Source organism: Zingiber officinale, chromosome 3A (assembly GCF_018446385.1).
Source record: "Zingiber officinale cultivar Zhangliang chromosome 3A, Zo_v1.1, whole genome shotgun sequence".
Classification (NCBI taxonomy): domain Eukaryota; kingdom Viridiplantae; phylum Streptophyta; class Magnoliopsida; order Zingiberales; family Zingiberaceae; genus Zingiber; species Zingiber officinale.
Window position 1 is genome coordinate 109,935,970 of NC_055990.1, and position 14,127 is coordinate 109,950,096.

At 37.3% G+C, this 14,127-nt stretch overlaps 2 protein-coding genes across 2 annotated transcripts; one reads left to right on the top strand and one right to left on the bottom strand.

Moving 5' to 3' along the window:
- The first annotated feature begins 4,834 nt into the window (after window positions 1-4,834).
- On the top strand, window positions 4,835-6,031 carry LOC122050569 (F-box/kelch-repeat protein At1g23390-like). Its single transcript, XM_042611465.1, has one exon. It carries the CDS (start codon window positions 4,835-4,837, stop codon window positions 6,029-6,031), a length of 1,197 nt encoding a protein of 398 aa, XP_042467399.1.
- A 1,613-nt stretch (window positions 6,032-7,644) lies between these two features.
- LOC122052259 (tobamovirus multiplication protein 2A-like) lies at window positions 7,645-13,799 on the bottom strand. Its single transcript, XM_042613703.1, has 6 exons — window positions 13,427-13,799; window positions 11,268-11,367; window positions 9,530-9,610; window positions 9,349-9,453; window positions 8,203-8,412; window positions 7,645-8,106 (listed from the first exon to the last, which is right to left on the bottom strand). Exons 1-6 carry the CDS (start codon window positions 13,672-13,674, stop codon window positions 7,999-8,001), a joined length of 852 nt encoding a protein of 283 aa, XP_042469637.1. The 5' UTR covers window positions 13,675-13,799; the 3' UTR covers window positions 7,645-7,998.
- Window positions 13,800-14,127: the final 328 nt, after the last annotated feature.

Here is a 14,127-nt window from a genome sequence, read left to right on the forward strand (position 1 = left end):
CCTAGTAGATCGAGGATCGGATGTCAAATGGATGGACTTTCCACTTGAGGGAGGCTCTGTGGTCTTTCTTTTGAGGGAGAGATTGTTGGGGTTGGAAGGTTGCAAACAAAGTTCTACATTAAAAACATATGAGAAAAATTATGAGCTTATAAGGGAAAGATATCTTCATTGATATGAGACTTTTTGCATAAAGCTCAAAAATAAAATTATGAGGACTTAGGCCAAAAGCGGATAATATATTATACTATTATGGAGATATCTAAATTTTTTCTAACATCTCCAACTCAATCTTGTGAAACAACTGAGTTATTAACATGTGGAAATAACCTAACTTGATTAATTTTTAAAAAAAATTATCCCTAATTCATATTGATGAACTGATATAAGCATCTGGAATCAAAGGTTGTAACCCTGAACATCTCGCACATTTCTATGTTTTTCAAGCACAAGTAAGTTATCTCTTAGTGTGTTTGTGATATGCTAGTTATCTGGATCTATAGGTACATGTTGTCTACGGTAGAGCCTAGGTTAAGTCAATTTATGCATGAATTGAATAAAACAAGATATTTATAAAGATAAAATATTATAATTTTGAAATTATATTTGAAAATAATAAACATGTAAATATGGTTTGAAATGATCTTAGTCTAATAGTTCTAAGAGATAACTTCCCATAAATTGGAATTCTAATCGATTTCAATTTGGCAATTGGGTTAACATAGCAAACATTAGCATTAATCACATGTATATGTTGTTTGGGTACCCTGATAGTAATTATTTTCAATTTGATTAACTAAGTATGATTTAGGAACCCAGACAATCTTATTTTTAGCATTTATTTTAACTAATGTAAGGTAAGAGACATGATTTTAGCTCGAGCTAAATTCAAGTCAAGTCTTGTTGTATATAGACCATCTAGTTCCAATCATCATATTTAAATATTTAGACCCAGACGTAAACTTATTCAATGTAGATTTTAACTAACTTAGTTTTTCAAATTAGAATTCTCTTCATCAAGATTTAACACCTGAGTTGATTCCAACTTGACTAACTAGAGTCATTGAATCCAAGTTAGTCATTTCCTTAAGGTCTTTAACCTCTTTAAGCAAAGTCTTAACCTTTGACTTTTATGTAACTAGGGCCTTGGTCAAATAATAGATAGTAACATACAATTTTTCAGTTAATGGTTATATTACCTCATCAGCTGAACATCTGAGTCATTGTTATGACTTGAGTCTAATGCTGAGTTGTATTATGATTTGGACTCTGAACTTAATCTTCTTTGATTTCCATTAGTGCCAGTAGGTTGACTTGTTCTGAGTCTAATTCAGATTCTAATGATGGCTAATCCTAAGTTACTTTTAGGACTTTCTTCTTCTTCTTTTTCTTTTCAGGTTTATTCTCTTTTTCTTCTAATAAAAGGTAGTTGGTTATGAAGTGTCATTTCTTCTTGCATTAGAAGTGCCGAATATTTGCTTGATTTTTATTGGGAATTTTCTTTTTCACAAATCTCTGAGTGAACTTTTTTTGTCAAATCATCCTTTTAACCAAGTGTGCAACTTTTGAAGAGCAACTGTCTTCATCAGATGTTAATTCAGACTCTAATTCTGACTCGGTTTTTTCCTTGGGTTTGGATTTAGACTTAAATTTTCCTACAATCAGGGCTATACCCTTCTCTTTCTGACCAAGATTAATTTGTTCATGAAGTTCAAAATCACAAAATAATTCATCTAACTTAATAATAGACAAGTCCTTGGATACTTTATAAGCATCAACCATTGGCGCTCATAAGATGGTCCTTGGAAATGCTTTAAGTGTATGCCTGATCAAGTCATGATTTTTTACTTGTTCTCCTATTGCATGGATACCATTTAGGATATCTTTGAAGTGGATGTGTAGCTGACTAACCGATTTATTTTTTCCATTTGAATGCTTTGGAGCTAACTTATTAGTAAGTCTTTCTTAGCAATTCATGAGTCAGCTGAACATTCGTACAATTCAATTAATTTTTCCAAAGCTACTTAGCATTACTGAATTGTCCAACTTTACTCAGTTGATCCTGAGTTAGCCCACACTACAATGTAGTTGTGGCTCTAGCATTGGCTTGAGTCTTTCTTTTATTTTCACTTATCTAATTGTCATAGCCAACTAGGGTGTCATCTGGATTTATAGACAGGTCAAAGCCCATCTTGATTGCAAGATAGTTCTCAATGTCATTCATAAGATAGTATTTCATTCTCTCCTTCCAAATAAATAAAATTGTCACCATTGAAGAAATGAGGGAGTCTTGTGTTGAATCATTCCTACAAAGACATTTCTCACAAATAAATTTATTCGAGTTGTATTAAGGTCTAGGACAGGATATGAGTTTCATTTGAGTTTAGTATTGTTGTAATTAGGTTTGGATTTGGGTTTGGGCTAGGCTTAGATTATAAATCAATTTTATTGTTTATTCCTGACTCAAAGTACAAAGTTCATCCTATGTTAGATTCAGGTTTTGCTTTAGACTAATTGAGCAAGAGTTTCTAAAATTATCTTCTAGGTTATGGCAAGACACAGAGGTCTTATTGAGTATCAGAACAATAACCACTTCCTAAGATAAGGCTAACTTAAGAATTTGGAGTTAAATTAACTTTAATACAATGCCTTGGTTTAACTGATTTAGAGTGAGGTGAGTTAGCTTCTTTTAGTTCCACTTTATTATATGCACCAAGTAGGGTACTCCTTACCCAGCCTAGACATGCAATTAATCAGGCTTTCCTAACATATTATTAGCTCAATCCGCTTTGATACCAAATTGTAAGATTGAACTCGACGCTAGAGGGGGATGAATAATGTTATGAATCTTAAAGAGCATATAGTAAATAAAAACACTTGGATCAATAGAGTATCACAGCAAAAATAAATATTACTTAAACTAATTTAATCAAATAAGACAAGGCAATATAAGCATCCAAAGGATTTAGCTAGCAGTTAAGCATGCAAGCAGTTGATTAGTTAAACCAAAAGTATAAACACACGTAGCAGTTATAAATATTAGTGATGATGTAGCTACAATGTTTATCCGTGAGATGTTAACAAAGCTCTCCGATCGACTAGAAACTCTTTGATTGACTGGACAAGGGTTAAATCTAATCTTGACATGACCCGCTCGAATTGTTGATAACGCCATCTCCCGATCACCTGGAGCTGTTCGGGTTGCATGTTTCCTCAGGTCGTCTGGACCCTCCGAAATTCCTTCATCGAGAGTTATCACCAGTCAATCGCCGTGGAATCTCTCTAGTAGCCTGGAACCATCTAACATGTTTTCCTATACTTGTTACTCGTAATGAATAGGATACAAAATTTAAAACTACTCGTACTTACATTGGGTATAGATACTTAGCGTCCGAGTGCTTCCCTATAGTGGTTACACATAATGAGTAGGATACATAATTTAATGTTACTCGCACTTAAGTTGGGTCTAGACGCTCAACCTCTAGATGACTCATCTAGATTGAGTTGTCAAGCCACAACTTGCGATCCAACTGCTTACACTTGAACTTATTTTCCAAGTCTTCAGCTTCCATCTGACTCCACCTGGACTTGAATCACCTAGCATTCAACTATGACTTTTGTTTATCAAGCCTTCACCAATTGGATTTGATTCACCTAGCCTCCAACTAGAAATTTGTCTACCAAGCATTCACCACTTGGACTTACTTTCTTGGTTCTCAACCAAGACTTCAGTTGTCTAGCTTCACTCACTAGGACTTTGTCTCTACCTAGCTTCACTCAACTTTGTCAGTCAAGTAATCTGCACTTGCACACTTGACATCAACTTATTATATCACAACAAATTTAACTTTAACTTTAATCATACATTAAAATTCTGGGTTAAAAAGATGTGCTCCTAGTACCAACAATCTCTACAATGATATGATATTGTTCACTTTGAACTTAAATATTCTTAGATTTATTTTTTGACTCTATTAAAAAAGTCTCATAGAAATATCTTTTGTCTTATAAATTTATGATTTTTTTATGTATTTTTAATATAAAATTTTGATTGTATACCTAATAATTTCTACCTCCATTATGTATTGCTCCACTAATTCATATGAACTCTAAATACGAGACTTTAGAGGGGTCCTATTCCACTATTGCACATATCAAAATCATCTAATCCACATCCTTTACTTTACTTGACTTGAGCAATGCAATTGATCTAATGATTGAGAAATCACCTAAGTTCCTCGATCGATAGATAATGATGAATTTACTCATTTACTCCTCAAATGGTATTGGTTGTTGCGATCTTTATCAATCTACTAAACAAAGACATATTTAATATATTTAATTAACATAAAAACAAATTGGACGTCTCATCGAACCTCAAATGGATCAATTATTATTTATGTCGCGTGGGCAGGCTGAGCGATCAGGACGCCCGGTGGAACTGTCGCGGAATAATTTCTCATATATTTTATTAAAGAAAAGTATAATTCAAAAACCAACACCGGCCCAAAAATGCCGTAGTTTAGGGGTCAATTTCTACCATCTTTAATTTAATGGCCTCCATAGTCGTGTATATCTCGTGAGTGCCGAAGAATCGTCGCTGTGCGTGTTTTGGCACTGCCCTCACCCCTCACACAGGGGTGGGCCCCACTGGCCCCCGGGTGGGCCCCACTGGCCCCTTGAGCGCAGTAGTGGCAGGGTCGAATGAATCGTCGCGGTGGGGAGAAAGTTGAATGAGCTGATTTTTATCTTTTCTTGATCGTGTTTTGGTTTCTCTTCTATAAATTCGACGGTGCTCTTGCGGTTGCGGTCGTGAAGGAGCAGTCGTCGGTCAGAGATGGATCCGAAGACGGCATGGCATGGCGCGGAGGAAGAGCAAGGAATCGAAGAGAACACCGACCGGGTGCTCCATGGCGACGTCCTCGACGCCGTCGTCGCCCGCGTCTCCGCGCTGGATCTCCTGCCCGCCTCCTGCGTCTCGAAGCAGTGGCGGGCGGCGGTCCTCGCCGCCGCCCGCCAGTCTCCCCGTCGCGGTGCGCCGTGGCTCGTGCTCCGCGTCCACGGAGGAAGAAAACCAGTCGTCCACGCCTTTAACCCTATCTCCCGCAACTGGCGCTCGGTCGCGCTGCCGTTCGGTGGTCCTTTCGCCGGCCGAGATGGCTCGGCGGTCCATGTGTCCAACTTCCCCTGCTCCGCGGGCGGCGGTAGCACCGGCGGCGCCGGAATCTACGCGCTCTCTTCCACCAGGATGGCCCTCGCTGCCGACCTCTTCGGCACCACGTGGCGCGAGCTGGAGCCTCTGCGCAGCTGGCGAACGGACCCTGTGGTGGCCCTCGTGGGGAGGCGCCTCGTGGTGGCGGGCGGCGCAAGCGAGCTCCTCGAGGACGACCCTGCCTCCGTCGAGGTGTGGGAAGGCGGCAGCGGCGGGTGGGCGCTGTCGGACCCGATGCCGGCCGCATTCCAGTGGTCGCCGGCGATCTCCGCCGCCGCATCTGAGCGGCGGCTCTACGCGGTGGAGAAACAGCCGCCCTTCAGCGCCAGCTGGTTCGATCCCGAGGCCAAGCGGTGGGGCCCGACGAGCCGACTCCAAATCCCCGACCCCACAGTCAGATACGTGTCCGTCGCGTTCGCGTGCGGGAGACTACTACTAGCGACGGTTAGCGACGATGGCGGCGGGAGGCTGGATTGGCGGCCGCAGGCGGTGCGGCTCTGGGCGGTGGATCAGGAGACGCTGGAGGTGGAGGCGGAGCAGGTGGCTCAGATGCCGCCGGAGATGGTGGCTGCCCTGGTGGACGAAGGCGGCTGCGGGATGCGCTCGTTGGGGTTTCTCTTGTCGGAGCGCTTCGCCTACTTGTACAACCCCCTCTTCATGAAATTCTTCTTCCTGTGCGAACTCGACGAGGGCGGCGGCGGCGGCGGCAGCAGATGGGAGGCGGTTCCCAGGTCGCCATCCGCCGACGACCGCCCTATGCAGAGTGTGCTCTTCTCCTGCTCCCAAGTCAACGCCGACGACTCCCGTCCCACAAAATTTTAGCCATTTTTTTTTTCAATCTTCACCTCCCTATTTTAAAAATATTAAAATCACACTCTATTTCGATGTTGCATCCTGAAAATATTTTTATTTTAATATTACTTTAGTACTTATTATAATATACACTAATTTTCCAATTTGCAAGCCTTTACTTTGATTTTGCTTTTTTTAACACTTTGTCAACTCTTTTTGTCATTTTGCCATTTTTTCAAATGGCATGCGTGGATTCTTACATATGATTTGCAAGTCTTTGATGTTAAGGGGAAGAAGAAACGAAAACAAATAAATAAATAAATAAAATTTATTACCTCTTACATATGGTTTGGGCACTTGTAATTGCAAATAACATAAACAAAGTTCATTTCAAACTAAACTAAATCAAAAGATTCTATTTAGCTTAATTTTGTCTCAATCTAAATCAGTATAAAACCATAATTAGGCACAAATTTTATTCATTCGTTCGAAATTTTATCAGAGTTTTTAATGACGATGTAAACCTAATCAAATTGACATATAAATTACATCGAAAGCAAATCAAAATTATTTGGTTGCTTCGAATCCAATTTGCATGGCAACAATAACTTTTGAAAAATTAGTTGGTGATACATCTTATATTAAAAATAATAAAATAAATATACTCATAATGTAATAAAGACACCGCTGAAACTAACTTCATCATACCTCCATCGCAAATACCAGGGAAAACTAATTATTTAAAATAAATCTCAATTATCATATTCAATTTGTTTTGGTTTAAAATTAATCAAAATGGAAATAGAAGTACATGTCTCCATGTGATGTGCATTTAATAGGAATATCATGTGAAGGAATAAAATTGAATTGAGATAAGGAATAAGTCATCCATATCGATCACCAATAGTTTGTTTATTCTACATTTCCCCACTAATGTTTTCATTTGAGAGATTTATACTTGGAGATATGGATGGAAGGAGAGAAATCCAAGCTGAAAACAAATCTCTAGAGAAAAAGAAAAGGAAAGTGAGGCTGCCCACGACTTTCCGACCGTGAGCATGATTACCCATTATTTTATAATAGATAAACGAAGAAAAAAAATATACTAAATAGGGGTTAAAGTGATGATAAATGAGTCGGCCTGCGAAAGGTCTAGTTCAGTAGGACACATTCTACTCGATGGAGTTAAATTACTAAAATTTTAAAAATGAGTCTTTTGTTTTGTTATGTTCTTTGATCGGATGGAGGTATTTTTTTTTTTTTTTAGCTCTTTTAGTTTTAAGAAGGCCAGCTAGATGTTCCGATCAAAACTTAATAGTGTTAGACCCGTGAGAGGCAGATCGAAGGATAACATCGGACTTACAAATACAACTCTTCGCTCCTAATAAGACTTACAAGGCCAATTAAACACATCTAGATGCAACATAGGCGAGATCAATGCTAACAGACTGATTTACGAGAACAATAAATAATGTTATCTTATCAAATCTTTGAAGTCAAGGTTGTAATTTGATGAACCTTTACAAGAACTACTTGGAACAAGAATTAATTCAATCTCACCGTATGCATAACCACATACCTACATTTGAATGAGCACTATGATAATTTAATGCAACTGAAAATCAAGATCAACCACAAAAGGATTAGTCGATGAAACAAACACATTATTGCAACTGAAAAGGGGATAAAAACTAATGGTTAATGTACTAAAATACAAGCTTCAGAAGCAAACGAGCATCACTGAAGGGCAGAAGCTAAGCTCTCCTCTCATATTTGATTTAGTAGTAGAAATGCTCGCTAGTAAGAACATGCGCACAGAATCACATAGAAGTACGATGTGGTTTTATGTCAGAGGGAACCGATACAGGGAAACCAGGTGATAAACTTGAGGTACACATTTAATGAAAGGAAACAGGGAAACCCTCGAAAACTTCACAAAAGAAGTTACTGGCAAACTGTGCACACATAAAAACTTCTCCCGAAATAAGGATACATGGTTAAAGAATGGTGCAGCGGCCATTTTCTTCCGTCTGGGATGCAGTAGCTTGCTGGTATCTGGTTGGATCTGAGGGATTGTATGTGAACTCAGAGGTATCAAGACCGTACTATCACAAGCAAATAAAAGGAAAACAAAGTTTAGGAGAACATTAGCGACAAGTAGCTAATAAGATATTGACATGGTTGCACAGTAAAGACTTTACTTTTTCTCTCATTCTTTGGCTCCAAGCATCATTTCTGCTAGGACGATGGTCGAGATTGCCAAGCACAGGTGCTCCGGTTGCTGAAGCTCCTTGCCGATTCACTAACGGCTGTCGGACTGAAGATCTTGCAGCAATATATTCATCGTCACTATCGTACTCCACAGGTCTGTTTGCAGCTCTCACTATAAGAGCTAACAAAAATGCCAAGCCCTGCAGGTGATACTCATATTATTCATGAAAAGTACAGATCATAATAGTACAAAGTTTATCAGAAATAACATTCAGATGCAAACAGACTAAAAGCCAAAAAAAAAAATTTAATGACTACTATGGACCAGTGGGCTAGAGTTTAATTAAATAAGTTTCTGTGATGGCATGGCAACATGAAACAAACATTATTATCCAAATAAAGCCTAATTCATAAAAAAAGAACTACTATCTCTTGCATGGGGAAATTTTTCCATCTGGTATTATTCTTCATAATTGGCCCAGAATAAAAAGAAGATTCGTTAGCACAAATAAAAATGCATAGACATCCCAAATACTTGACTTATCTGACTTAATGGAAATTTTAATTATGATGAATGCAGAAACAGAAAATTAGCACTATAAGCATGTATGATCACAACAGATGTCTTCATAAAACCGTGTCAAAAATAAGTTCAAATCTTCATATATTTTTGCATAGGTCTGCATTTTAAAATTCCACCCAAAAACCCAATATGATCATCAGGTTGTTTGTTCCAAAACCATGTAGACTTCCAATCTGAGTCCCCACCCTCTTATCTCCAAAAGGAGAATGACTACCAACAAATAGGGCAATTTTTTTTGTAAGATATTGTGGAAAAATCTTAAGACAGGAGCACCTAAAAAGCCATATCTACTGTCAAGAATTAAAATGTTATATTGCCTCACTCTGTCTAACGTAATAGTTTTTTCTTGATTGAGTAAACTTGTGAGTTGACCAACATGCAATTTCAAATGGATTTCTAGAATATGGAAACTGTACAGTAGTCAAAGTGTAGAACATATGAATTAGAAATTGCAAGTTATCAATAACATTCATAAATGTAAGAGAAGAAATAAGAATAAAAGATTGATACAAAGAGCAAAATGTTATTAAAAAGTCCAACAAACCAGACCTACCTCTAATATGACAGCTCCAAGAGCAACCCACCTAGCTATTTTCCAATTATCATCCAGAAAATCATATATAATGTCAAAGTTCCCAGTTTTATCATCAGGAATAAGCTGCAGAGTGTCTAATGTCAGAATTTACCACAAGGACAAAGACACAAGAGGATAGAGATGTTAAGGAGAAGCTCACATCCTTCCAGCTATGGTCGAAGAATATGAAAGCTGCAGCAGCCAACTCAGCTACAATCAACAAAAATACTAAGAAAGCATACTAATTTGTATTAAGGAAAGCATTCCCTCCGACTTAAAAATGAGTTTCAGAATAGGAAGTAAATTTGCCACATAGTTTATCATGAAAGAATATTCCTTTTTGTGTTTGTATGGATGCACATGTTGAATAAGATTAATCCATTTCATGCGTTTTTGCCAGCAATACAAACCCATCTCTACACAAACTTCAGTATTACTAGAGCATAACTGGGGATATCTTTCAAGCACAGGCAGAGGAGCAGGATAATTTAATTTGGTCATAACCTACCTTTAGCCAGAACCCTCATTGATTTTATTTAAAAACATAAAGAATCATCCACTTGATCATTTACAAGAAAGTAATCTGATAGCCAATCATTTTCTCTCAATAAGTTAATCTTCAAAATTATTCATTATATGTGTGTGTGAGTAAATAATTGTTGTGTGTGAGCAAATAATTGCAGTTTAGTCCAACAAATGGACTGCAACTGATGCTTCTATAATTCATCCAATCCTTGCTCATGTTAATGACAATTTAACATGAAGCATGACTCTGAAAAAAAAAAAAAATAATATATATATATATATATATATATATATATATATATAGAGAGAGAGAGAGAGAGAGAGAGAGATGTTATCTTGCACACCTTACCTTGCACACCCTATGAGCACCAAAAAAAAACTTTTTGGTTTTTTTTTTTTTTTTTGCACTTAATACTATAACTCAACCCCTAAACCCTAAAGGCAAAATCTTATTGGCATAACTGGGAGCTTAAAAAAAAAATTAAAAAAATCACACACACAATTCTATAGATTACACAAAATCTAGAGCCAGAGCATATTAACTTTCTGGACAATGACGATGTATGTAAAAGAATAGCCTTTGATGAACCAATAAGATTGAAACTGAAGAATAAGTACCAAGTAGGGAAGATAAGCTATTGAAGATAATGTCATGCCAGTGAAATTCCAGTAACTTTCCAAGAAAAGAAACTCCAAATAATTCACTTATTTTGTTTCTCATATGTTTCAAGTTGATCTACAAAAGTTTGAAATGCCTGGTGGACTACGCCTAATGGGTGGATATAATATAAATAATACCCTCATATGTAGCAAGAAATTCAACGGGTTGAATCATGATCTTAAAAGAGTAGTCACTAGGCAAATTTGTAAGGTGGCCGAATAGCATCCACATATGGTTGCAGAGGGCTGTTCTGCTGCACGCCCCTCCATGCACGACAGCGTAGCGCAGACACTACCGTGCATGGAGGGGCATGCAGCAGATCAGTTCTGTATGGTTTCATATGGCATATGCAGTTCAAATATGCAATTGAAAAAAAAAAATCCTATTTAATTGATTTAAGCATATTTAGACCGAACCAAATTGACTTAAAATACACATTGTTGACTAATATTGATTATATATTTCACATATTTTGTATGGGATGATTGATAAATATTTTTTTCCAACTGTAAATTGCACGTGTTGATTAATGACCTTTGTTGTATATATATATTTATTCTCAATACAACTAATGTTAATAATGATTGTCGGAACAAAATAATTTTAATAATGACAATTGTGTAGCGCCCACACAAGCTCTTAAAAGTTTGGATATAATGCACACAAGAACAAAGTAAAGATAGAGAAATAGATTTCTGTGATGTGAGGATACACAAGACAAGCAGCAACCATTCCTTGAAACTGCTCCTATACAGCCAAAGCATGATATAATAAGCATGATAGCCCCAACACCTATAAACAAATAAATAAACCTGCAATACATGATATTTTGTCAATGATAAGCAGGAAAAACAGGTACACAAAATAAAAATGATTTAAGATACAATATGTTACTTAGGTAACACATCTGAAACCACAGCAAGGAACAACCGAAGAAACCCAAATTCTCACTCTTCCAGAAAGACAGTACATGAATCAAAGTCCAGAAACAAGACAAATCTAACATCACAGACAACAAATACAATAATTATGGTTCTAGATGAATAGCACTATGAGGCACAACTGGAGAATACCCGATATATCCTGTAGAGATTAAAGATATATGATGATCCATGAGTAGGAATATGACTGCAGGATATGAAACAATAAGCATTTTTCATCTGGCTTTCCGTGCTTTTACAAATGATTAAAACAAAGGCTAGTATTACAGCACAGAAAACTATCCTGCCAGCTAATTAATCTTTCAATGTTTACTGTACAGCACAATGTTGTTAAAAACCATGTCAATGCACCACCTTAAGAGTGTAAAAGGAGCTCCGGATAGAAAAGCTTTAAGTTGAATACAGGTTTCATCTTATGCAAGTACAGGTGGTTTGATGATAAAATGGTCCAATAGTTTGGTCAAAAACTGCTCAAACTTAATTGCAAACCTTTGTGAACACTCAAATCAAGGTAGATCTTCTTGTTTTCTATATTCACAAATGTCTTGTGTTTTTCCTTTCAGAACTAAACTGCTTATGTATTTTAGCCAGACCGGTTGAACGACTCAAGAACCGTTGGTAGGCTTGGTTATTGACTGAGCACATTTGGGTATTTATCATATTTAATGTAGAAAAAAGTTCTAGAAGGCTGACAAGGAAGTATGTTAAAGCTATCCAAGAACCATCAGTGGTCTTTGTTTGCTTAGTGATCCAATTTGAGCTTGAACACATTAGTTTATTTATTAAATTATATTTGTTTATTAAACTTAATTCAGAGAAGACTTCCACAGGGCTGATAAGGACTTCTGTTGGAGCAGTTTGCCTGACTCTTCTTAGGAAATGCAAGATAAAACCTTTTTCAATTATGGTGAATCAAGTACTACACACATGAGACTGTATACTTGGTTTAGTTGTCCCCTGGATTGATACCAATCAAGGTTCTTCTAACTCCTTACATTAGAGTATGGCTTCTGATGTACATCATCCATCCTTTTGATAATAAGATAATACCTTTTACCATATAGCTTTCAAAGGGTTTCCACATAGGTCTCTGTAGATTTGTTCTGTTATTTTCTATCATACAATATTTGACAATACTAATATGTCTATTGGTGCCATTAGGTGAAACATACTGACTACTCTCGATTGGACATATATTGTAAATGTCAATGAACAAAGACAAGTTCACATCTAAAGTCATCCTCACAACATTGTTTCTCTCCAACTTGAAATACTAACATTAAAAAGATAGCAATTATATGCACATAGTGATTAAGATGTTACCAGTACTGGTGTCTGCTTGTGTTTACAGCCAACAAAGAAAACAATACATACTTCTGGCACTATATTGTAGATTGCTGGATGATCAACATAAGTATTCTGGCAACATGCAGCATTATACAAAACTCTCTTTTTCATTAAGTTCAGCATGCAGAATTATTACATTTGGACAGGTAGAGAGCTGACATTAAGATTTCAAAATAAAGGAAATGAAAAAAAAAGAGTTCAAATGTAAAATCAGTTACATAAACTTCAAAGAGATATGCTAAAAAGGAGGGAAAAAATTTTCAACGCCCTAAAAGTATCTTGATCGTCTTCAATTTTAGCAGATCTGAGCAAAAAGTAGACAAACTGCCAACGATTTGCCTCAGGGAATTCAGAACACAAGTATCAATAAAAGAATAATTCATCAGGTTGAAGAATTGCCAGTAAAATTTCTTTAGAAATCAATATCAATAATATAAACCATCTCAAAAATTAACATAATAACTTGATTCCTTTTCCCATCATAGTCAGGATGTTCTCAGAAAAAAAAAATCGAAAAACTCATAAGATAAATCAACACAAAATTTGAATCAAATTTGAAAAACGAATCAGATGAAGAACATACCAAGCTTTCGGTAAATTGTCAAGAAAACTGGACGAAGAGAACAAGGCGACAAGCATAGGTCGCCCAAGCTTCAAAACTTCCAGATCGTTGCTCGTCGGAGGAGCTGGATCATCGCTGCTGCCACCAGAAGCGATTTTATTCCACTGCACCAGCAAGTAAACCCCATATCCCACCATCGCCAAGCCGGTGACCGTCAAAACAAAATTGAAAAGTTTCAACAGACATTCCCAGAACCCCTTGCACGCCATGCTTGATCCCTAATCCTGCTCTTCCACCAATCGCCGGCTCCCTTACTGGAGACGCCTCTCCGGCTATCTCGTCAATCGAAAGCCCCGATCCCAAGGAAAAGGCCCCAAACAAACCAATCTTCAAACTATAAGAAAAAAAAAAACTGAAAATTTTCAGGATTATGAACAAAACATCTCGAAATGAACATGAAATTTCACCGACTCAATTGCGAAAATAATCATGACTGCGAAAAGAGAAGATAGAGAGAAGATTTGCCTGAAGAAAACTTCGAACCCTCGGCGATCGCGAACGCTCGAGGTAGAGTTGTCGTTTTGTTTCACAAAAGCGGTATTCGTTCTGTCGCCCAAAATTTACTTTTATTTAGTTATTTATTTTCGCAAAGTGGATCGCTAAATATTATCCAACCACGTGGCGAGCGAGGGAGGGGGGCGAGTATTCGATGGACGGCCGAA

Bases quoted from the DNA above. Each gene is read 5' to 3' on its own strand.
- LOC122050569 (XM_042611465.1), top strand. From the start codon at position 4,835: ATGGATCCGAAGACGGCATGGCATGGCGCGGAGGAAGAGCAAGGAATC.
- LOC122052259 (XM_042613703.1), bottom strand. From the start codon at position 13,674: ATGGCGTGCAAGGGGTTCTGGGAATGTCTGTTGAAACTTTTCAATTTT. The intron at 9,611-11,267 runs GTATCCTCACAT...AATACAAATTAG, and splicing joins ATGGTTGCTGCTTGTCTTGT to TATGCTTTCTTAGTATTTTT. The intron at 8,107-8,202 runs GTAAAGTCTTTA...TGCTTGTGATAG, and splicing joins GCCAAAGAATGAGAGAAAAA to TACGGTCTTGATACCTCTGA.